The sequence below is a fragment of the Oncorhynchus mykiss genome, chromosome 7, assembly GCF_013265735.2.
Source record: "Oncorhynchus mykiss isolate Arlee chromosome 7, USDA_OmykA_1.1, whole genome shotgun sequence".
Taxonomy (NCBI): Eukaryota; Metazoa; Chordata; class Actinopteri; order Salmoniformes; family Salmonidae; genus Oncorhynchus; species Oncorhynchus mykiss.
Window position 1 is genome coordinate 70068480 of NC_048571.1, and position 23426 is coordinate 70091905.

The 23426-nt window shown below is 40.2% G+C and overlaps 1 protein-coding gene across 1 annotated transcript in view; it reads right to left on the reverse strand.

Annotated features, from left to right (window-relative positions):
* Positions 1-13553: 13553 nt before the first annotated feature.
* Positions 13554-23426, reverse strand: part of csf1a (colony stimulating factor 1a (macrophage)) — a 31439-nt gene continuing 21566 nt past the window's right edge. Inside the window, exons 6-10 of the mRNA XM_021610384.2 lie at positions 18552-19577; positions 18085-18275; positions 17877-17923; positions 16244-16306; positions 13554-15482 (exon numbers count right to left, since the gene is read on the reverse strand). Of these exons, the coding sequence (XP_021466059.2) occupies positions 16252-16306; positions 17877-17923; positions 18085-18275; positions 18552-19577 (1319 nt within the window). The 3' untranslated portion in view covers positions 13554-15482; positions 16244-16251. The remainder of the gene's footprint in view (positions 15483-16243; positions 16307-17876; positions 17924-18084; positions 18276-18551; positions 19578-23426) is intronic.

The following is a 23426-nucleotide window of genomic DNA, read 5'->3' on the forward strand; positions in this document are numbered from 1 at the left end:
TTGTTTCGTTGTTCATTTGTTTAGTCATTTCATTCTCAACCAGGATTTCTATGGAACGCCGTTTGGGTCTTTGCTATGGAACGCTGTTCAGGTCTTTGCGTGTCAAAAAATATACTATTTAACACTATTTGACGTGTCAATTAAGCTTGTTGACCAATGAGGACCTGAATATGACTGCACGTCACATAATAATTTAACGCTTTCATACATTTTTTACCTAGTTATTATTACACATTGTTTACACTATCACTCACATTTCATATGTCACAACAATTAATCGATACATATGCTATGATGCTGGTAAAGTTGTCTTGCACACCTACAGTGCTGTCATAAAAAAAATCTAGCAAGCTCATGGATGCAAACAATGTTCTTCCCTAAAAACATAACAAAACAATATAATATGTTTCAGTAGCTATAGTTAGCTAGGTATCATCATCTAAAATAACCCTAATTTATAAGACAGTTCTTATTGTAAGGACCCATCTATGTTAAACTAGCCACAATAAGGATTAGTCACACAAGTGGGCGTTTTGAGCTAATATCGTCCGATTCCGACATGTTCACCGATCTATCATGCATCCTTAATTTCAATGTGAATTTGGTCGGGTCGCTTGCGAAGCTGAATATTGTGCCTTTAAAATAATGTTCCATCTACTCAAATGTTATGTGCATAGATGACATCAGTAATTTATGTAACTATTGAGTAGTTTGCTGTTTGGACAACGTGTAAGTAAACCCACTATGGTCCTCAAAGATATTCAAGACTTCTCTCCACTACATTATGTCACTACTGTTCATTGATTAATATTATTCAACTCAGAAACATACTTGAGGGATTCTTATCTATGTGTCTGATGTTCTGGCAATAGCAGTGCGTGGGTAAAATCACTGTGGAAGCCAAGCCAGGGAAAAAAGGCAATATTACAACGCATATGTTGTGATAATTGTGATTGCGTTGATTGCTTTTTAACCTGTTAGTTCATATGCCTTGCACCATAATATATAGGCCTAAGGCTGAGACAATAAGAAGACACAGTGGCAGAATAAATTCAACCACACCTTTGCTTCATGACAACTCTGGAGAGCAACATCTGTCCGGTGAAGTCCACAAACCATTTTGCATGTAACTAACATGATCTACAGCATGGTCAAGCAAATCGTTGATTTAGAACCACAGCTAGTTACTGTAAGGAGCTTCCTCCACTATTCCAGCACCATTTCAACTTCAACATTCAACATTCAACATCATCAAATCACCTATGCTTACTTTAGTACAGTGACAACTAAAAGATACCAAAAAAATGTAGTTCAATCAATGTAAGTTAAATATGATGTGGCTGTCCATGGAGCTAATTTCTGTGTGTGTGTGTGTGTGTGTGCATGCATGCCCGCAAGTAGAAAAAAATATGTTGACTCACTCTGCTTGCGGAGAAATTCCAATGATATCCAAAATGGACTATGATCCTATCATACAGTACAAGCTTTGAGTTTTTGTTGTCCTAGACTACCTGGCTAAAATGCTTGCTTGCTAGCCTAACTTCCTTTCATGGGCAATGAGTCTCAAAAATGGCAATGAGTCTCAAAAATGGCTAATTTATGAATATTATTTGATGTTAGCAAGTTATTGATTTCTTGAACCTTATTTCTAAGGCTACATACATTAATAGGGAACATTTTTAGCCCTTTCCTGAGTACAGTAGCTTAACTGAGATAGATATAATACTGAAAAGAGCAAACAAAGCAAGAGAGAATAATATGCATTCAGCAGTCCCTTAATCAATTGGTGTGTGTGTGTGTAGGAAAGGGACAATTTTAGCTAGCCGCTGGAGGACAACGACATAACAAGATGCAACAATTCAAGTTTTTTCTATACATGACGTTCTGATTTGATGTGATTGGTGTAAAGCCAAATCCAAACTGGCTTCTCTTGACACTTGTGTTGTGTGCCAGGACCATTCACAGTGGAGTTCCCTCAGTTTAGCTCAAAGCTGATTGGCTATTATTATCAAAAATGTTTATCATTAAGTGCTATGGACGGCAAGAATGTCATGCTTTTTTTTACCAGACAGCATCAGATAGATGGGCTACATATACTGGAAAAGAGGGGCGCTGTTTCGTTCGCTCTAATGTTTTCTCCAGTGAGATACATTCAGCTTTTTGTGAATTGAAGGACAATTATGAAACACAGAGAAACAAAAGATGCGTTATATATATTTAGATTTTTTTCTTTGTACATGTTTTGGCATCCATGATTACACACCACTGCGTTTGGAGGTTTCTTAGACTTCTTCCAATAGTGATATCAATTACTTTCACTATGCGATAATGAAATAATTGAATATCTCACTTATCTCTGTTTGTGAATTCAATCTGGAACGCCAGAGTGTGCTCAGAGTGCGCTCTGGGCGTTCATAAATTCAGAGCGTTGTCAGATTGTCCGTTTGTAAATTCAGAGCGTTTCGCTCTCGGAACGTTCAGACCACACACTGGACGCTCTGGCCGAGGAGTAGGGTTGATCCGAGCATTCTGACCTACAGTAACAACAGCAGTCAAGCATCAGCAGTCAAGCACCAAAGCTAACTGGCTAGCTGGTTGGCTAGCTACTTCCAGACACAAATGAGGGAACAGCTCACTCTGACCATTTTACTCGCTCTAGCAGAGCTGGTTAGGCTGTTTTATATCACAGTGACATCATGAACATTCTATTGAAATGGGTCCTTGCATAGCTAGTTAGCTAAACAAGGAACCATAATCCTAACTCATAACCCAGCACGTTACTACCCTGCATGAATCTGCAGGTAGCTAACCAACCAACCAGGTTCAATGTTACATAGCTAGCTAACATTAGGCTATAACTAGCAATGCAAATGGTTCTGAGACACAAATAATATTATTACACAGATCATACATGTAATGTTAGCTAGCAAGCCAGCCAGCTAGCTAACGTTAGATGGCTAGCTAACAGTAAGCTTTAACTTGAAATTAAAACGACTTTCTGACAAAATTAGAAACATATCTGAAAATGTTGCAAGCTAGACTATCTTACCCATATACATGGGTGGACGCTTCTCCCTCTCTGTCACGGATGCCATGGTTGCTTAGTTTGTTGATGTAATTTATACAACAGCCTTCTGTGTTTTCTCTTTTTGACTCTGTCTGCATATTTTGAATTAAACCCCAGAAATTTCTCCATCTCCTTAACTATCATACTCTAATTCCACTGTGCATTCCACTGATTTCAAAACTCTGTCCTACAGAAAGTGGAAGGCAATACCTTTACAGTCCTACTACGTGATATATACACATACACATACTGACCAGTTCATTTTATAGACAGAAGGGTACTACATGGCAAACCAATCCGAACTCATCTCTCTGCATGTCCAGCCCATCCATTATCTCAGCCAATCATGGCTAGAGGGAAATTTCCTGTCTTTTTCTGTGGCTAAACCAACTGGGCTCGTAATTTAACCTCTTTATTCGTATTGACAGATTACATACAAGTTTGTTATTAAGGCACATGAAAGTTCACATGTTCCAGAAGGCATTTCTGTCAAAAAAGCATTTAGATTAAAAAAAAGTTTACTTTCAAATGGCTCTCCTGTGAAGTAGTAACGTGCGACAGACACCTTGTTTCCTGAAATGAGTCACATTTGGGCAAAATAAAATGTTCCATGGCTTCAATACCGCCCTTGTGTGGAATACTAGTGTATAACAACTCAACATCAAAAGTAGCTAAGAAAGTATTTTCAGGGCGAGGATCAAGAGATTCAATGATAGAGATCATACTGCAGGTGTCCTTTACAAAGGAGGAGAGTTGATCTGCGAGTGGTCAAACAAAAAAGTTAACATAACTCGATTAAGGCGCCATTTCTGCATTAATGCCCACTACAATAGGGCACCCTGGAGGTTTTGTAACATTCCTATGTGATTTTGTCAAAGTATGTAAAAGTAGCAATTTTAGGATGTTGGAATAGCCAAAAAGTTATTTTCATCTAGGACAGGTTAGATAGTGTTCTGAACTTGGGAAGTGGGGTCACTTCTGAGTTTATTGTAAAAGGTGTTGTCAAGCAGATGTCAATGAATCAAAATCAAATCAAATCAAATGTATTTATAGCCCTTTGTACATCAGCTGATATTTCAAAGTGCTTTACAGAAACCCAGCCTAAAACCCCAAACAGCAAGCAATGCAGGTGTTGAAGCACGTTGGCTAGGAAAAACTCCCTAGAAAGGCCAAAACCTAGGAAGAAACCTAGAGAGGAACCAGGCTATGAGGGGTGGCCAGTCCTCTTCTGGCTGTGCCGGGTGGAGATTTTAACAGAACACGGCCAAGATGTACAAATGTTCATAAATGACCGGCATGGTCAAATAATAATAATCACAGTAGTTGTCGAGGGTGCAGCAAGTCAGCACCTCAGGGGTAAATGTCAGTTGGCTTTTCATAGCCGATCATTAAAAGTATCTCTACCACTCCTGCTGTCTCTAGAGAGTTGAAAACAGCAGGTCTGGGACAGGTAGCACGTCCAGTGAACAGGTCAGGATTCCATAGCCGCAGGCAGAATAGTGACACTCATCTACATAAACTGTCCTATCCATAAGTACAACCAACCCACCATTATCTGCAGGATTAGTCAGGACTGACATATTGGATTGTAGATCAAGCAAAGCCTGTGAAAATATTTGTATTCATGTTATCTTTTTAACAAGTCTACAATATGTCTCAATGGAATGATTGCTATTGACTGGAGGTACAAAAAGCACTTACTTCTAATAGCAGTCGGAGTATGTGCAAATTCGTTACACTGAGTTGTAGGCACAAAAGATAACCTTTTATTAAGCAAGGAGACATAGGCTACTGGACAACAACAATTCAGAGCTATATAATATTACTCAAAGGGTTGTCTTTAATGGAAGCTTCTCTAATGCCAAACATGTAAAGTGTGATGTACCGCAGGGCAGCTTTCTAGGCCCTCTACTCTTTTCTATTTTTACAAATGACCTGCTTTTGTTACATTACAGCCTTATTCTAAAATGGATTTAAAAAATCATCATAAATCTACACACAATACCCCATAATGACAAAGCAAAAACAGTTTTAAAAAAAAACATTTTTGCACATTTAAAAAAACACAAACTGAAATAACTTATTTTCATAAGTATTCAGACCCTTTGCTATGAGACTCGAAATTAAACTTCATTGACCATCCTTGAGATGTTTCTACAACTTGTTTGGAGTCCACCTGTGATTGGACATGATTTGGAAAGGAGGTAGGTCTGTTTCAATGCTGTATCACCATCTTCATCTGGACTGAAAACGGATTGTTTTTCATAACACAAACCCACCTTAGACAATGTGACAAGTGGTCCCTCAACAATTAACGTAAACTCACATAAACTCGTACATCGCCTTGGTCCGTACAATTGCCCTTATTTTAGCGCCCCAAAAAAGTACTACTTCCAGATCAACTGTAACGTCAATACTATTGTAAAGCACAATTTCTCCCCTTTCCAACAGAATCAATTACATGACCTAAACGCTGCCCGTTTCTGCATAATTCAAGCAGGCAATGAGCCTGATTGAGCAATGAGGTCTTTTTAAAAATGACGGGTGTGGTAGCGAAACTAATGCGTGATAGTGAGAAGGAGAGATGTTGTGTGGGAAAATTTATTTTTTTCACTCGATCTGTCCAACTTATCACCTTATCACCTCTAAAATTTTAATAAAACACTGTAAAGAGTTTATATAATGTATCATTACATACCTATTTGAAGGTTTGTGTCGAATTTGAATCGGGTTTTTGGGGCGGTGCTAAAGTGATCTTAGAAGTAAACAGCGGCTTTGAGAATGATGAATGAATGCAATGATGATGAAAAAAATGACTAGGTATCCCCCTTACCCCCGTCACTGTCCATTTCTTGTTTTTAAAGGATGATAGAAGTGCTACACCTGGTGGAGAGAGATTGTAAGACTGAAATAGTTGCTTTATGTGTGCTGTACGTTACGACATGACACGTCAAGATGTAACGGAGGGTCAGTTTTTTCAACTTTTCTCCAATACTATAGAGACATTATCATGTCGATCAACGCTTGAATAGAAACCTAGTTCACACCCCCGATTTTGACGTCAACACAGTCGCTACAGTCCCATTAGTTTTCTTTGTAGCCTCGTTTGAATGTTGTGCGTGTGCGCATTTGTACAGAATGGGGTGAGTTAGTTAGTCATGTACAACATATGCACTTATGGAACAAAGCTGTAATTGTATGGGGAAAACATTGAAGCCACAAGTTGTGAGCTAGCTAGCCAACTTCAGATAATTTAGTTAACTAGCCAAGCATGGTGCCTAAATAGCTAGCCCATAAGCCAATATTTAGATAGATAGCTAGTTAGTTAACATTAGCTCACCATTCGTGTATCCAGACTTTTCTAAGTGGTGACATGCTAGCTAACCAACTTTCCTTGCCATGGTGCCAGCCTAACGTTAGCTGGCAAATCTAACTACACGAATGGTGAGTTAACATTAACTAGCTAGGTAAATATCCCTTCCCTGGTGGGCTAATGCAAGCTAGCATGTCACCACGTGAAAAAGTACGAATGCACAACACGTAAGCTAATGTTAACTAGCTGGCTAGCTCACTAAAAACGTGTCAATAAGAAGGTCAAAACAGTCATTAAGCTAGCCTATGCTGGTTTTCTTTTTACTTGTAAGAAATGTATCATGCATTGTACACTTAACTAGAGTCATTGGTTATCTAGCTAATTTTCATAAGCCCCTAGCTTACCATACATCTTTGACTTAACCAAAATAGCTTGTTAGCAGCTAGCAAACAACGCTTACCCATCCAACTTGAAGGAGCTGGAGCCGTTTTGCCTGGAAGAATGGGCAAAATTCCCAGTGGCGAGATGTACCAAGCTTATAGAGACTTACATCAAGAGACTTGAAGCTTTATTTGCTGCAAAGTATTGACTTTGGGAGTGGGGGGGGGGGGGAATAGTTATGCACACTCAAGTTTTCTGTTTTTTTGGTCTTATTTCTTATTTGTTTTACAAGAAAAAATATTTTGCATCTTCAAAGTGGTAGTAGGCATGTTGTGTAAATCAAATGATACAAACCCCCCACAAATCTATTTTAATTCCAGGTTGAAAATAGGAAAAATGTCAAGGGTGTGAATACTTTTGCAAGCCACTGTATCACAAGCCACAATTGGCCCAAAATTGGCATGCGATAATGAGTACAGAATAGTATGCTGTGCTCGGCCCACTTTTGGCCCACATATCACTGGCCATAGCCGAGGCTGGGCCAGCAGTGCCAAATAGTTGTCATAAGTGGCTCAGAATCACCTGCAATATGGGTATAGTGTAGCAAACCATTTTGCCATCTAAACCACTGTGAAATATATTTTCAATAATCCAAAATATTGTGCTTTCAGCTGTTGGAAGCTGGTGTACAAAACCGAAAGTACAACACTCAAAAATGAAACTTAAGGAGGAGACGCACACACCACCCACTGCTTCCGAGTATATTACTCACTAATGTTCAGTCTTTAGATAACAAAGTTGATGAGCTTAGAGCAAGGATATCTTTCCAGAGAGACATCGGGGCCTGTAACATACTTTGTTTCACGGAAACATGGCTCTCTTGGGATACTTTATTGGAGTCGGTAAAGCCAGCAGAAATCTAAGTATGCGCTGACAGGAATACATATCTCTCCGGGAAGCAGAAGTGCGGAGGGTTGTGTTTCATGATTAACTGCTCATGGTGTAATTCTAGGAACATACAGGAATTCAAGTCCTTTTATTCACCTGATCTAGAATACCTCACAATTAAATGCCGACCATATTATCTCCTAAAATAATTTTCCTCCGCCATTGCCATGGCCATTTACATCCCACCTCAAGCCGATACCTCAACGGCCCTCAAAGAACTTCATTGGACTTTGTGCAAACTGGAAACCACATTTCCTGAGGCTGCATTTATTGTAGCTGGGGAGTTTTACAAAACAAATCTGAGGACTAGGCTGCCGAAGTTCTATCAACATATTGACTGTACTACTCGCGCTGCGAAGACTCTCGACCATTGCTATTCAAACTTCCGGAATGCTTACAAGGCCCTCCCCCGCCCTCCTTTCGGCAAATCTGACCATGACTCTATCTTGTTCCTCCCGTCCTATAGGCAGAAACTCAAACAGGAAGTACCCGTGCTTCAAACTATTCAATGCTGGTCTGACCAATTGGAATCCACGCTTCAGGAATGTTTTGTTAATGTTAACTGGGATATGTTTCAGGTAGCTTGCAAAAATAATCTAGACGCATACACAGATAAGGTGACTGAGTTTATAAGGAAGTGTATAGGAGATGTAGTACACACTGTGACTATAAAACCTACCCTAACCAGAAACCGTGGATAGATGGTGGCATTTGCGCAAAACAGGAAGCGCGAACCACTGCATTTAACCATGGCAGGGTGACTGGTAATATGGCAGAATATAAATAGTGTAGTTATTCACTCCACAAGGCAATCAAACAAGCTAATCGTCAGTTTAGAGATAAAGTGGAGTCGCAATTCAACAGCTCAGACACGAGACGTATGTGGCAGGGACTACAGACACTCACAGACTACAAAAGGAAAACCAGCCACATCGCCGCGACCGACGTCTTGCTTCCGGACACTCTAAATACATTCTTTGCATGCTTTTGAGGATAACACAGTGCCACCAACGTAGCCTGGACTTCCTGACAGGCCGCTCCCAGGTGGTGATCCTCAACACTGGGGGCCCCACAAGGGTGCGTGCTCAGCCCCCTCCTGTACTCCCTGTTCACCCATGACTGTGTGGCCAAGCATGCCTCCAACTAAATCATCAAGTTTGCAGACGACACAACAGTAGTAGACTTGATTACCAACGATGACAAGACCACCTACAGGGAGGAGGTGAGGGCTCTGGAAGTGTGGTGCCTGGAAAACAACCTCTCACTCAACGTCAACAAAACAAAGGAGATGATTGTGGACTTAAGGAAACAGCAGAGGGTGCAGACCCTATCTACATCGACGAGAACGCAGTTGAGAAGGTGGAAAGCTTTAAGTTCCTTGGCATACACATCACTGACAAACTGAAATAGACAGTGTGGTGAAAACAGACAGTGTGGTCAAGAAGGCACAACAGAGCCTCTTCAACCTCAGGAGGATAAAGAAATGTAACTTGTCACCTAAAATCCTCACAAACGTTTGCAGATGCACAATTGAAGGCATCCTGTAAGGCTGTATCACAGCCTGGTACGGCAACTGCACCACCCGCAACCGCAAGGCTCTCCAGAGGGTGGTGCGGTCTGCCCAACGCATTTTCCATCAGCAAACTACCCACCCTCCAGGACACCTACAGTACCCAATGTCACAGGAAGGCCAAAAAGATAATCAAGGACATCAACCACCCAAGCTACTGCCTGTTCATCCCGCTATCATCCAGAAGGCGAGGTCAGTACAGGTGCATCAAAGCTGGGACTGAGGGACTGAAAAACAGCTTCTATCTCAAGGCCGTCAGACTGTTAAACAGCCATCACTCGAATATTAGAGGCTGCTATAGGCATAGACTAGAAATCACTGGCCACTTTAAGGAATCACTTTAATAATGTTTACATTTCTGGTACTACTCATCTCATATGTATATACTGAATTCTATACTATTCTATGATATCATAGTCACTTAATGTTAACACATTTGGAATTACTCATCTCATTTGTATATACTGTTTTCTATACTATTCCACGGTATCTCATTCACTTAATAATGTTTACAAATCTTGCATTACTCATCTCATATGTATATACTGTATTCTATACTATTCTACTGTATCTTAGTCCATTCCTCTCTAACATCCATATGTATATAGTCTTAATTCATTCCTAGTTAGATTTCTGTGTATTCTGTATATGTTTTGTAATTTGTTAGATATTACTTGTTAGATATTACTGCACTGTCAGAGCTTCACTACACGTGCAATAACATCTGCTAATCATGTGTATGTGACCCAAAAAATTGGATTTCAATAAAACAATGAATTTGTCCAATGTTTGCGGATTTGTGAACCATGCATTCACTGACAATGGAGCAGAGTGAGGCTTGCATCAAGCAGGCTGTCCCAGTTCTGCACTCCAAAGACAGAGATAGAATGAACTACAAGACTACAGGACCACAAATACAAATACAAATTCCATCTAGACACCGCTGACATAGAGCACAAAAAAAAACAATATATACCTTGGCCTAAACATCAGCGCCACAGGTAACTTCCGCAAAGCTGTGAACGAGCTGAGAGACAAGGCAAGAAGACAAGCCTTCTGCGCCATCAAAAGGAACATAAAATTCGACATACCAATTAGGATCTGGCTAAAAATACTTGAATCAATTATAGAACCCTCTGCCTTATATGGTTGTGAGGTATGGGGTCCACTCACCAACCAAGAACCCAACACCCTAACCCAGCACCCCATCATACAAACACATGACAATCATATTTCAACCAGCCAGGCGAGACACAAAACTCAGAAATAACTATATAAGTCTTGCCTTACCTTTGAAGATCTTCTTCTGTTGGCACTCGAAAATGTCCCATAATCATCACAAATGGTCCTTTTGTTCGATAATTTCCTTCGTTATATCCCCAAAATGTCCATTTATTTGGTGCTTTTGATTCCGAAAAACACCGGTTCCAACTCGCCCAATATGACTGCAAATGATCTAATAAGTTACCTGTAAACTTGGTCCAAACATTTCAAACTTTCCTAATCCAACTTTAGGTATCCTAAAACGTAAATAATCGATCAAATTTAAGACGGAATATACTGTGTTCAATAGCGGATAAAATCAAGGTGGAGCGAGCTCCAGGTCGCATGCCCCAAACAAATGAGTCCACTTGGCTCAAAAAAACTTGGAACTCAGAAAGGAAAGGGCTACTTCTTCATGACTCCAAAGATAAACATCAACCAATTTCTAAAGACTTGTTAGCATCTAGTGGAAGCAATAGGAACTGCAACCAGGTGCCTCAGAAATCTAGATTCCCAGAAAACCAATTGAAAACACAGTGAACTCAAAAAAAAAAAATTCCTCGATGGTTTGTCCTCGGGGTTTCACCTGCCAAATAAGTTCTGCCATACTCATAGACATTATTTTAACAGTTTTAGAAACGTTAGAGTGTTTCCTATCTAAATCAAATTATATGCATATCCTAGCTCTGGGCCTGAGTAGCAGGCAGTTTACTTTGGGCACGCTTTTCATCCGGATGTGAAAATACTGCCCCCTACCCATCACCTACAGAGAGATGAACCTGGAGAAGAGTCACATAAGCAAGCTGGTCCTTTGACTATGTACAGATTCAGTGAGCATAGTCTTGCTATTGAGAAAGGCTGCTGTAGGCAGACTTGGCTCTCAAGAGAAGACAGGCTATGTGCACACTGCGCAGAAAATGAGGTGGAAACTGAGCTGCACTTCCTAACCTCCTGCCAAATGTATGACCATATTAGAGACACATATTTCCCTCAGATTACACAGATACACAAAGAATCCGAAAACAAACACAATTTTGAGAATCTCTCATATAATTTGATGAAATACCACAGTTGGCCATCACAGCAGCAATATTTGTGACCAGTTGCCACAAGAAAAGGGCAATCAAACAACATAGTAAATACAAACCATATTTATGTTTATGTCTTTTCCCTTTTGTAATTATTTGCACATAATATGACATTTGTAATGTCTTAATTATTCGGAAATTTTGTGGGTACTGTAATTATTATTATTTATTTCACTTTTGTTTTATCTAGTTCACTTGCTTTTCCAATGTTAACATATGTTTCCCATGCCAATAAAGCCCTTGAATTGAATTGAATTGAGAGCGAGAGGAGGAAGTGGAAGAGGAAGAGAGAAGAGAAAGAAAGAGGAGGGCAGAGGGTAAACTCCACAGAACTAGTTTCAATGTATTGAATCATTTGGGAGTCTCTGGATTTTGGGTTAACTTTTACTTTAAAGCCCCTATGCTGTCATTTTAATTTTATGTCATCGCTGTGCAGTATGTCTAATAAATTACTATGTGTTTATTTTATGAAAATAACTTCAAACATATTTGTAATAATTTATTTACCTGAGCCTCTTTTTGCCAATTAAATGGTCAGTCTGATCGTGTGTGTCACTCCCTGATCTGTTTCACCTGTCTTTGTGATTGTCTCCACCCCCTCCAGTTGTTGCACATCTTCCCCATTATCCCCTGTGTATTTATACCTGTGTTCTCTGTTTGTCTGTTGCCAGTTAATTTTGTTTGGTCATACCTACCAGCGGGTTTCCCCTTGCTCCTGTCCTGTCGATAGTGCCTGTTTTCCCGGTTTTGACCTTTCTGCCTGCCCTGGCCCTGAGTCTGCCTATCGTCCCGTACCTTTGCCCCACTACTCTGGATTACTGACCTCTGCCCGCCCTGAGCCTGTCTGCCGTCCTGTACCTTTGCCCCGCTACTCTGGATTACCGACCTCTGCTTAACCTAACTCTGAACCTGCCTACCATCTTGTACCTTTGACTGCCTGTGTTCGATTTAATCAACTTTTGTTACTTCAACATTGTCTGCACCTGGGTCTTACCTTGAAACTTGATAGAGTGGGCGTATTGATACATATTTACATCCACAGCCCTGGTTGGCGGATAGGATCGTCTAGACTCAAGAGACTACCCTGCTTACCCCTTCAAAGTATGCAAATCAATTATGATTTTTCCAATCAGATCAGTTCAGGATGTCATGATCTGGGCCAGAAACTCCATCCCACCTGAACAGGCTGTAATTCCAAGGCATTTTTTTTCAGACAGCGCACACAAAAAAAGTGCATTATCATAATTGTTATTATTTCAGAGTGTTATTTCAACCACATAGAGTGGATATATCAGTAAAACATTTTGACGACACTGCCCCTTTAAGTCAAGTTCCTCTGAGTTTGTGGTGGTTGGGTTGGTAAGGGATTAGTCAGGGGTGTTTTAGGAGTGTTGGAGCGTTTTAGGGGCTGATCGTGGAGAGAAGAACTGCTGTGCACAGTAGGTCCTACCCTGTCAGATATGGAGAGATTATTTGGCTCTTCTGTACATCAGCTACAAGGGCAGTCTTAATCTTAATTATCTACTGTCACTCTGCACCAAACACCTCAAACTGACATCCTCATTGCCAAATAACACCAGTGAAACATACCCCAGGACAATATCATGGTCAATTTAATGTGATGTGAAGTCAAATACTGTTATAGTTAAACCATCAATTATTATGTAAAAGAGGAGTCTGAATCACAGTGATCTTTGTTTCATGAATCTGGTAGAATATTTGGTTTCAAGTATGTGTTGGATGAAATACTTTTTGAAGAAGTCGTTGTATTGGCTTGTTTATTTGAAAATACTCAAATACAATGAAAAGACGATTTTCAAATACAAATACCTAAATACACATCTATTTCAGCCAACGTCTGCTCCAAAAAGGGTTCTTGATGTATTTGCTTTTTTTTTTTTTTTTTTTTACTGAAGTCATCTTATACCTTGGTGACATTTTCATACGTCCAAGACATCAAAGCAATAACGAACTGAACAGAATCATCACAATAACAGGCAAAACCAGGGATTCATTCCAGTCCAATTTTATTGAGGATTCCTTTAATATATTGTTCTTTCTGCATTTAGACACTAAGGCTTCAAGCCGTTCACACGTACAGATATAGGATCTTAATATGAGCTGGTTTGCTACAGCAACAGGACATGTCAATTATAATGTGGATTAATATGTATGGACATTTTTGTAGGGGTTGATACATTTTTAAGGAAAAATCAAGTCTGACATTTCAAAGTGGAAATTACAAACTTCAGAAACCTTTTTAAACATCAAAACACCACACGTTTTAAATTATTCTACAACAGGGTGATCAAATTAAGTTCCTAAATCTAAAGACAATGCAGCTTTTAAGGCAATGTCCACACTTTTGCTGAGATTGCATTGACGGTAAACGCTGCATATGTCAGCTCAATCGGTTATTTCCTTTATGTCAAACGCACTATAACATGACTCTAACACCTTTTTGGATTGAATCGTGGCCTAAGCAAAGACCAATATGAACAGACAACACCTCAACTTCTATTTACTGCAATTGTACATAAGAGTCTAAATATTTAACAGTTCCATGTCAATCTTCATTATTATTTGTATTATTATTATTGTATACAGTATTAAAATAATACATACATGATCCTGGGGCTTAACATGATCTAATACATTGCATTGAATCAACACAATTGATCCAAAATACAGCATCATCCAAGGGTGACTCATATGAGTTAGCACTGTCAAGATGTTCATTTGCACTTATTACAGGGCACAAGTCATATTGAAACATTTCATAATTTAGGTAACAAACTGAAAATGGAATTGCAGTTTCTATTTAATTGTGTAGTGCTTGTTGAAGGTTCTAGGCACAGTCAGCAATTAGCAGCACTTCAATTGCATTCTCTTACTTCCCAATTAAGCAATTGAAAGGGACAAAGGACCAACAACATGTTCAACTCACGCCACTTGACTATAACACAATCCTTTGTATATGGATATGATTCACTGTATGGGAATGGAGCGCTCTAATAGGTTTACACACTGCTGGAGATTGTCATACATTCTCATTGGTATCAGCACAACATGGCATGAGAAACAGGTCATAATTTGAAAGGGACAAAACAGAGTAATGTTAAAATGCAAATTAATCCAGTATGATGCATCATTGCATTTATGGAGTTCACTAAAAACGTTTTTTTTCTATTTAATTTATTTATCCCCAAAGATACATCCCTCTGTCAGCTTGAGGTAATGGCACCTGGTTTTACTTTGGCTCAAGAACCCAACTCCATTCAACAATGTCATGGGAGTGCTTCAGTCACACAGACTTTCTTCATTTTGATGTTGACTTAGGAGACACATCCAAACACAGATGCCGATGTAATAAAAAATGAGGTTCTTCCCCTCTTGAACTGTGCATTTCACTGTGAGGATCTATCAGTCACGATTGGAGATGTTTGATGGCAGGACATTGAAAAAAGCATCAGAGTTAGGTGAAGTCGCTAACTCCTGCCGTGATGAAGAGTCTTTGGAGGATGGATTGGTCCACACTATTTCTGTTGTACATGACACCGTCCAAATAGTCTATGAGCGACAAATTCACTCAAACCTTTTAAACAAAAAAATAATGGAAGCAGGCCAATATTGTATAACTTTGATACCATAAGATTCTCTGTAAAAAAAAAATCCAGCAATATTTCAAGCAATAATAAACTTAATTTGTATAAAAATAGATTACTTTAGATATTCTTAGATATTTATATACAAAAGTGACACGAGTAAAATAGTTCAGCCAAATGTCCATGTCTTCCACTTATTCGACAAATTAGGTGGTTATTGGTCTCTTACTGGCAGTTGAAACCAATCCTAAAGAGAGAGAGAGAGAGAGAGACTAACTTCTTAGTCATTGTGTGAATGATATACTGAGAGAGAGAGAGAGAGACTAACTTCTTAGTCATTGTGTGAATGATATACTGAGAGAGAGAGAGAGAGAGACTAACTTCTTAGTCATTGTGTGAATGATATACTGAGAGAGAGAGAGAGAGAGAGAGAGAGAGAGAGAGAGACTAATTCTTAGTCATCCGTGAATGATATACTGAGAGAGAGAAAGAGAGGGAGACAGACTATCTTCTTAGTCATTTGTGAATGATATACTGAGAGAGAGAGAGAGAGAGAGAGAGAGAGAGGGAGCGAGAGAGACAGACTAACTTCTTAGTCATTGTGTGAATGATATACTGAGAGAGAGAGCGAGAGAGAGTGAGAGAGAGAGTGAGAGAGAGACTAACTTCCTAGTCATTGTGTGAATGATATATTGAGAGAGAGAGAGAGAGAGAGAGAGAGAGAGAGAGGGAGAGAGAGCAAGAGAGAGAGAGAGAGAGGGAGAGCGAGAGAGAGAGAGAGGGAGAGAACTGTTTCCCTCATATCTCAATAGGGGTGCATTAGTCCCAGCCAATTCCACATGTGGGGCATTGTAAAGAACATACCATTTGAGAAATGCTCAAAGCGAAACCAAACCCTGGCCATCTGAAGTGCTTGGATAGGAATGAAGGATGTTTTCTAATGACTCAATAAATCATTTAGCGTTCATTCTTGCTGAAGACGTGGAAAGGAATGTTAGTGGCTCTTACCAGATCTCTCAATCCTTGACTTTATAATACTGCAGCTCAATGTCCTTAATGTTGCGGCATGCCCTGTGGAACATGTTACAGTCCCTTCAGATATTATTCACACCCCTTTACTTGTTCAACATTTTGTTGTGTTACAGCCTGAATTTAAATGGATTACATTGAGATTTTGTGTCACTGGTCTACACAAAATACCCCATAATGTCAAAGTGAAATGATGTCTTTTACAAATGAATAAAAAATAAAAAGCTAAAATGTCTTTAGTCTATAAGTATGAAAGCCCTGTCACGCCCTGATCGTAGAGCGCTTTTTATGTCTCTATTTTTGGTTTGGTCAGGGTGTGATTTGGGTGGGCATTCTATTGTTCATGTTTCTATGTTTTCTATTTCTTTGTGTTTGGTCAGGTATGGTTCTCAATCAGGAACAGCTGTCTATCGTTGTCTCTGATTGGAAATCATGCTTAGGTAGCTTAGGTAGAGAAAACCGAGGATGGATCAACAACATTGTACTTACTCCACAAAACTAACCTAAATTACAAAGTGAAAAGAAGGAAACCTGTACAGAATATTGCCTTAATGCAAACAAGATGCATGTTTTTGAATATTTTAAGTACAACTGTTAAAACCGTGGCAAAGAAATAAACTTTATGTTCTGAATACAAAGTGATGTCCTGGAGTGAACACTTAAGGAATAGTGCTAAGCACAGGCAAAATCCTAGAAGAAAACCTGGTTCAGTCTGCTTTCCAACAGACACTGGGAGACAAATTCACCTTTCAGTAGAACATTAACCTAAAGCACAAAGCCAAATACACACTGGAGTTTATGTTAACAAGACTAGCAAGTCTTGTTAGCAAGACTTGAAACAACCAACTTGACAGAGCTTGAAGAATTTTTTCAAGAATAATGTGCAAATATTGTACAATCCAGGTGTGCAAAGCTCTTAGAGTCTTACCCAGAAAGACTCACAACTGTAAGGGGATTCTAACTGTATTGACTACTTATGTAAATTTGATATTTTCTGTATTTCATTTTCCCAACATGTTCACTTTGTCTTTACGGGGTATTGTGACAAGATGGGTGAGAAAACAAATCTATTTAATCCATTTTTAATTCAAGCTGTAACACAACACAATGGGTTAGGTTTTAGTGAAGACTAGTCAATGGAATTGTGAGGGTGAGGTAGCATGTGATCATTGTGTAAATATAGGCTACTTAAGTTAAAACAGAACAGACAGTTGCTGCAGTTTTATATTAATAAATTAATCAACAATACATTTATTTAAATGAATGAATTCATCTGAACATGTGGAAAGACATCACATCACTAGGACTGAACGTACCAATAAACGTTAGCCAATTTATAGATTTTGATTTCCAGAGAATGTTTGAGTAAAAATCAATATGACACTGAGTTGGAGTTGAGTATAAGTTGCAGATGATCATCTTGAGCCAAAACCATAAGTTCATTGCCTGACGATTCATGTCACTGTTGACTGCACCATCGCCATGTCTGAATGTTTGTGTTGTGGTTGTTGCCTAGCAATAGTGCCGCACTGATTAATGTAAAAAGCCTTCAAACAGTTTTCTGTTTTTACCACCATGACATTTAAGGATCATATTAAATATCATTTTTTACCTCTGGTTTTCAATTATGTTGGCACTGTGGAGAAGGGCTCGGAGTCTCTGAGAAACGAAAAAAATATTCAATTAGACTTCTATGTAGGAATTAGAGTGGGATTGGTTAGCAGGGTTAATCCCCACATGTGGAGGCAGATGTAAACTAGTTGTCTCTGACAGCTTAGTTGGGCACTACAATTGTTTGTTCAGTGTGTGTTCCCTCTGACCTTCTTCTCACTGAATAGTGTTGTGATGAGGAGAAATCCACCGCACATGGCTGCAATGATAAAGGCTGTCTGGTAGTAGGTGCTGGAATCGTAATGACCAGTTTTCCTATTCTGGAATTTCTTCTCTGCGCCTTCACTGGGCATTTCTGAAATAGGAGTGTCATCCACATCTGTCTTCTCTGACAGGATATCTGAGGGATGATGGCATGGTATTTAAGATTATTCTACATGGTGAAATGGTATTACACAGCAACATGCGTTACTTTATTGTTTCCTTAAAATTCATTAAAACATGCATCATTTGGTAGTACCACATACTTACGAATACTTTCTTTAAAGTATCAGGTAAATATCAGGTACATACCAGAGAAAACAGCCAAATCTCTATGCAAGTGAATGTGTGTATTTTGAATCAGGAGGAGGACACATAAAGTAGTTCAAACAGGGTGTTATGCTACAGTATTTACCTGTGCTCAAGACTTCCTCATAGTATGTCCTAGTATGTTTTGACTCAGTTTTCCTGATTTGGCCCAGGACCTTTGTAGTGGTGTGTAGTTTGTCTGGCTCCTCCTCTGTCATCTTCAAATGTGGAGATGCTTCAGTCGCAGTGCTCCCAATCGGATGGTTCCAGTCATGTGAATATCTCTCTGTGCTTGGGTATGTTTTTGTAGTCTCCTGTAGTTGAGGGGTCTCTGTTGAAACTCCATCCTGATATATTCCATAGTTCCTGGCGTCCAGTGACCTCTTGGCCAACACATAGGCAGTGCTCTCATCACTACTGAGGGTGATGAGAGCCTTGTACAAGAAAGGGACAGGTGTGACCAGCTTGACCCTAGGGACAGCAAAGAGATTGTGGGGTGAACCTGCTGCTCCTCTCCCTGCTGGTTTGTCTGCAGAAGCCTCCATCGCCCTTTCAGTCTGGGGGTAGTAAAAAGCCTTGTCCTTGGAGCCAACAGTCTCCAGGAGAACTAGGCTGGGAGGGGAAGACACTAAAGGGTGGTCTGTAGCAGAAGGGGGGTTAGAGCCTGTTTTATAGAGTGCAGAGTCTGACTCAGTTCCAGTGGGTGGAGGTGGACGAGAGTCCCAGTGTAACTCCCCCTCCCTGCCCTCTCCAAGTGAATGTCCATCAGGGACAGTCACCTGCAGCTCCCTAAGGGAGGGGGGTCCTACGGTACCAGGACTCCCTAGGAACACCCCAGGGTCACCGCTGTGGGTACCCAAGGTTGGGTGAGGAGGCCTGGGTTGCATGGCTGAGGTGGGTTGGGAGAGGGTGGGCTGTGGGAGATTGCTCCATACACTGTGGGAGACCAGGGAGACATCAGGGGCCACCGGACCCACGGTTGGGTGAGGAGGCCTGGGTTGCATGGCTGAGGTGGGTTGGGAGAGGGTGGGCTGTGGGAGATTGCTCCATACACTGTGGGAGACCAGGGAGACATCAGGGGCCACCGGACCCACTGTTGGACATGCACACTGATGTTCCGGTTCAGGTTCAGCTAGGGGCAGATGAGAGGAAGATGTAAGGGGTTTGGTTTACATTCATTCTTTTGCAGGTTTTACTACATAATGTCTTCCATCCTAGCCAAATGTCCTGATGTGCTTGCATGCTCCTCCCCTATATCAAGGTGTTTGGTACTCCCTTTTGACCTATGCTTTTCAACACACTAACTATTAACATACCACAGGTCAGTATAGTCAACCAATCTAACTGTCTATCCTGCTCTCTATCCACCATTCATAGCGACAATAGTGGTAGGTGGATTGTTTGTCCAGATCTGAAATAGGCTAACTAGCAATCATACCACACATAAAAGCCTTCAAAGCTGCATATATTTTCTATATGAATCCACATGAACAAAAAGGAATAGCTGATAGGCAGCGGAGAGGCCAGGTGCATCACTGCGTATGAAAGAACAGTGAAGACATGAGACACGCAGCTCAAAAAGCTCCCCTATATACGTATCTTGTTTAGGGACAATACAATTATCGTACCTAGAGTAGCCTACAACACCACAATGCAATGAATAATTGCAATATTGTTTTCAAATGAGTACCAAAGTCTACTCTAGGCATGCAGTGAAATCATAATTTGAATAACAGCGCAGAAGCTGTGTGATTTGAATGTTTAATTCCATTTGAATTGGTTGTGAGTCTACTCTCCACAATTTATACAGTCTAGAAAGGCACAGTAGCAGGCCAGTCTGGCTGTATTTCTACTTCTGATAATGAGATGGGGTGTCTGTTGCAGATCATCATTCTCCCAAGTCATCCTATAACAGGGAAAGGGGGGATACCTAGTCAGTTGTACAACTGAATTCCTTCAACTGAAATGTGTCTTCTGCATTTAACCCAACCCCTCTGAATCAGAGAGGTGCAGGGGGGCTGCCTTAATCAAAATCCATGTCTTTGGCACCCAGGGGCAGAATGACAGATTTTTACCTTGTCAACTCGGGGATTCGATCCAGCAGCCTTTTGGTTACTGGCCCAACACTCCAACCACTAGGATACCTGCTGTGGCCACATATGCTCCCCGCAGGCCCATTTTTTTCAGGAAATCTTAGTGTACACTCTGCCTCCTCTCCAATCTGAGCAGCTCACACACCTAGAACCTAACACTTCAATATAGCCTAAATGTGTGTCACTTAACTTTTAAAATGTAAATAATTGCACTATAACAGTTACAAAAGGTGTCCATAAACTGTTAGCGCCTACATAAAGCTGTCCCAACAGCAGAGCTTTCTTTTCAGCACCATGAATCCTTACCACTGTTACACCTGGCTGTCAGCAGAGCCTTGTCTGGCAGCGAAACAGTTCATTCAGCCTCATTTACTGCCTTTTTAAAAAACATAGTTGATATGACTGACTTGTTTAAACAAGTGCTGTTTCTACTGACATGTACAAACTATGGCGTATGGGAACGATGAGCTGATGAGAGGCAATCCATGATTTTTATTAAGACATTAATGAGCAAGCCAAGACAGACGTAGTCAATAAAACTATTTGTTCAGCACTTTTGAAATGTACAGCGACAGAGCTCAGAACATGGGCTATTCTTACAGTAATTTCCCTGTACACCAAGCCAGAACCGTAGGATAAATAAACAGGGCATATAAACAGACAATGAAAGCTTTTACAATATTCAATGATGACATTTCTCTATACCAGGCTATGTGCACCACCAGCTCAGAACAGTAGGCTGAGTTATGAGAGGGAAAGCGACCAATTTATTAGGGTGAGGCACATGGGCTACTAACAGCTTACTACACAACATTGTTGTGTCTTTGGTATCATTAAACTGAAGACTGTTAGTTTATCCAATCAATTCTCTGTAATTATTATTACGTGACTAACTACTCAGGTAAATGTAATTAACTAGAACGTCTTGGCACCGTGGAAAATAGGTTATAATTTTCCTAATATAACTTTCAGATATTTTAATATCTGATCAATTAGTCTTCTAATTAATGAATTATTCTTTAACTCACGTTAGTCTCATTCCAAACGTCGTAAATTGTTGGTTATCTGCACAAATACAGTCTTCACTATGAATCCTTCATACATCAATTGTCTCAATCATTTATTTATTAAGTAACTAAATAATCACAGAAATGCACATACAAACAAACAAAGTAGATATGGTTACAAGGAAATGATAGGGGATGTGCCCTAGTGGGCTAAACCGGTATTACGGATTGGTGGACAAAAGGGAAGTGGGTGTAGACTGAGAAAGGCGGGAATTACGCAAATTAATCACTACACACTTGATGATCGTATTCATTGAAATGCTAAACGTTTGCACATGAACGCTCACTCATTCGGGAATAATTGCAATCAATACATATATTTATGCTCAGTGTGTCGTCGTGATCTCTGTTGGGATCGTTCGTCTTTCTGTTGGAGAGTTTGTCCGCCCTCTCTCTCTCTCTCTCGTGGTTAGAATGGATAGTTCAGAGTAACATTCAGCAATGTTGTTATAGAATAGATGTTTCGGCGGTTGTCGCCCTTCGCATTCAATGGTATAGAATTCCTAGCTGCAGACTAGTAATTAGTATCAAAGATTTGCTCTTATTCTGTTGGTATCGATACTGTCGGAGTTTCAACAACCATTACAACCTTAGTTTATACTCAGGTTTATGGTTTCTCCTCAAACCTTAGCCCTCTCGTGGTAATCGAGGTAAGCTGGTCTGAAGGGAATTCCTCCCTGTGGGGGTTATATTCGTAAAAGTAGAAAGGGGCTGTCCCATGATGTCAGATCAATGTCTGTGCTCATGGGGCGGGCCAATGATTTGAGTTAAAATTGAAAGGGAATTGGAATTTCCTTCATTAAACAGTTTAAAATCACATTACATAATTTCACAAATAGTTCCATCTTTACTCATTCATTTTACACAACAATTAGATGCAAGCCTCACAACTGAGACTCTTGTATAAACAGAGTTATGGTAATGTGGCTGTATTGTCTCTCATGAGTTTCAGAAAATTGTACAACACGGACCAGTTCGTAGCTGGATTCTTCCCTGACCCTGTACACCTCCAAAACAAGGAAATTGCTCAGTTCTCAAGTTCTGTGACGTGGAAGAGGTTCCTTTGTTCTCCTGTGAACCTTACTCCCTCTCTACTCTGGCCATGAGGAGAGAACTCCTCTAGGAATTTATGACCTGCCTAACAAAGCCTGGGTGTAGGGGAAAGAGAGAGAGGTGGTGAGAGAGAGGGGGGGATGGTGCAGAGAGGGCGGGATGGTGCTGGCTGTACCCAAAGAGGGCCACGTTATGACAACATACACTTAGTATTACTTTCTTTGCTACAATATACATATCTCCCTAAGACAATTTTGGTCTCACCATGAACAGGAAGGTGGCGAGGCAATCCTTCTTGTGGGCAAATTTTGTCATCAAACTTTGTCATCAAAGTCTGCCATTCTCTGGATTGATGGTGCTTTCAAGACAACTGGGAACTCCAAGAAGAAGAAAAAACAAGGTTGAATCATGACATCAGTGATCTTCATGTCAGAGCTTTAGAAAGAGGCCCGAGTTCCCGACTTGGAATTGTGAGTTCTTTGACCGTTCAAAACGCATTTTCCCAGTTGTTTTTTTCCAAGTTGTCTTGATCTCACTGAAGTCTGAGATTTCCCAGTTCTGAGTTACCAGATGTTTTGAAAACAGCAGAAGTCATGCTGGATTGACAGCATGGCCAATGTACTCAACCTTTTCTGGTTTTTCTGAATGTTTTTCCTTTAAAGCTTGGAAAAGAGACCCTTAAACCAAGACTTGGACCACTCCACTGAATAGCAGGCTAGTGATTGCTTTGCAACGCTTGCAGTTAGCCACTGATTCCTTCCAAACCAC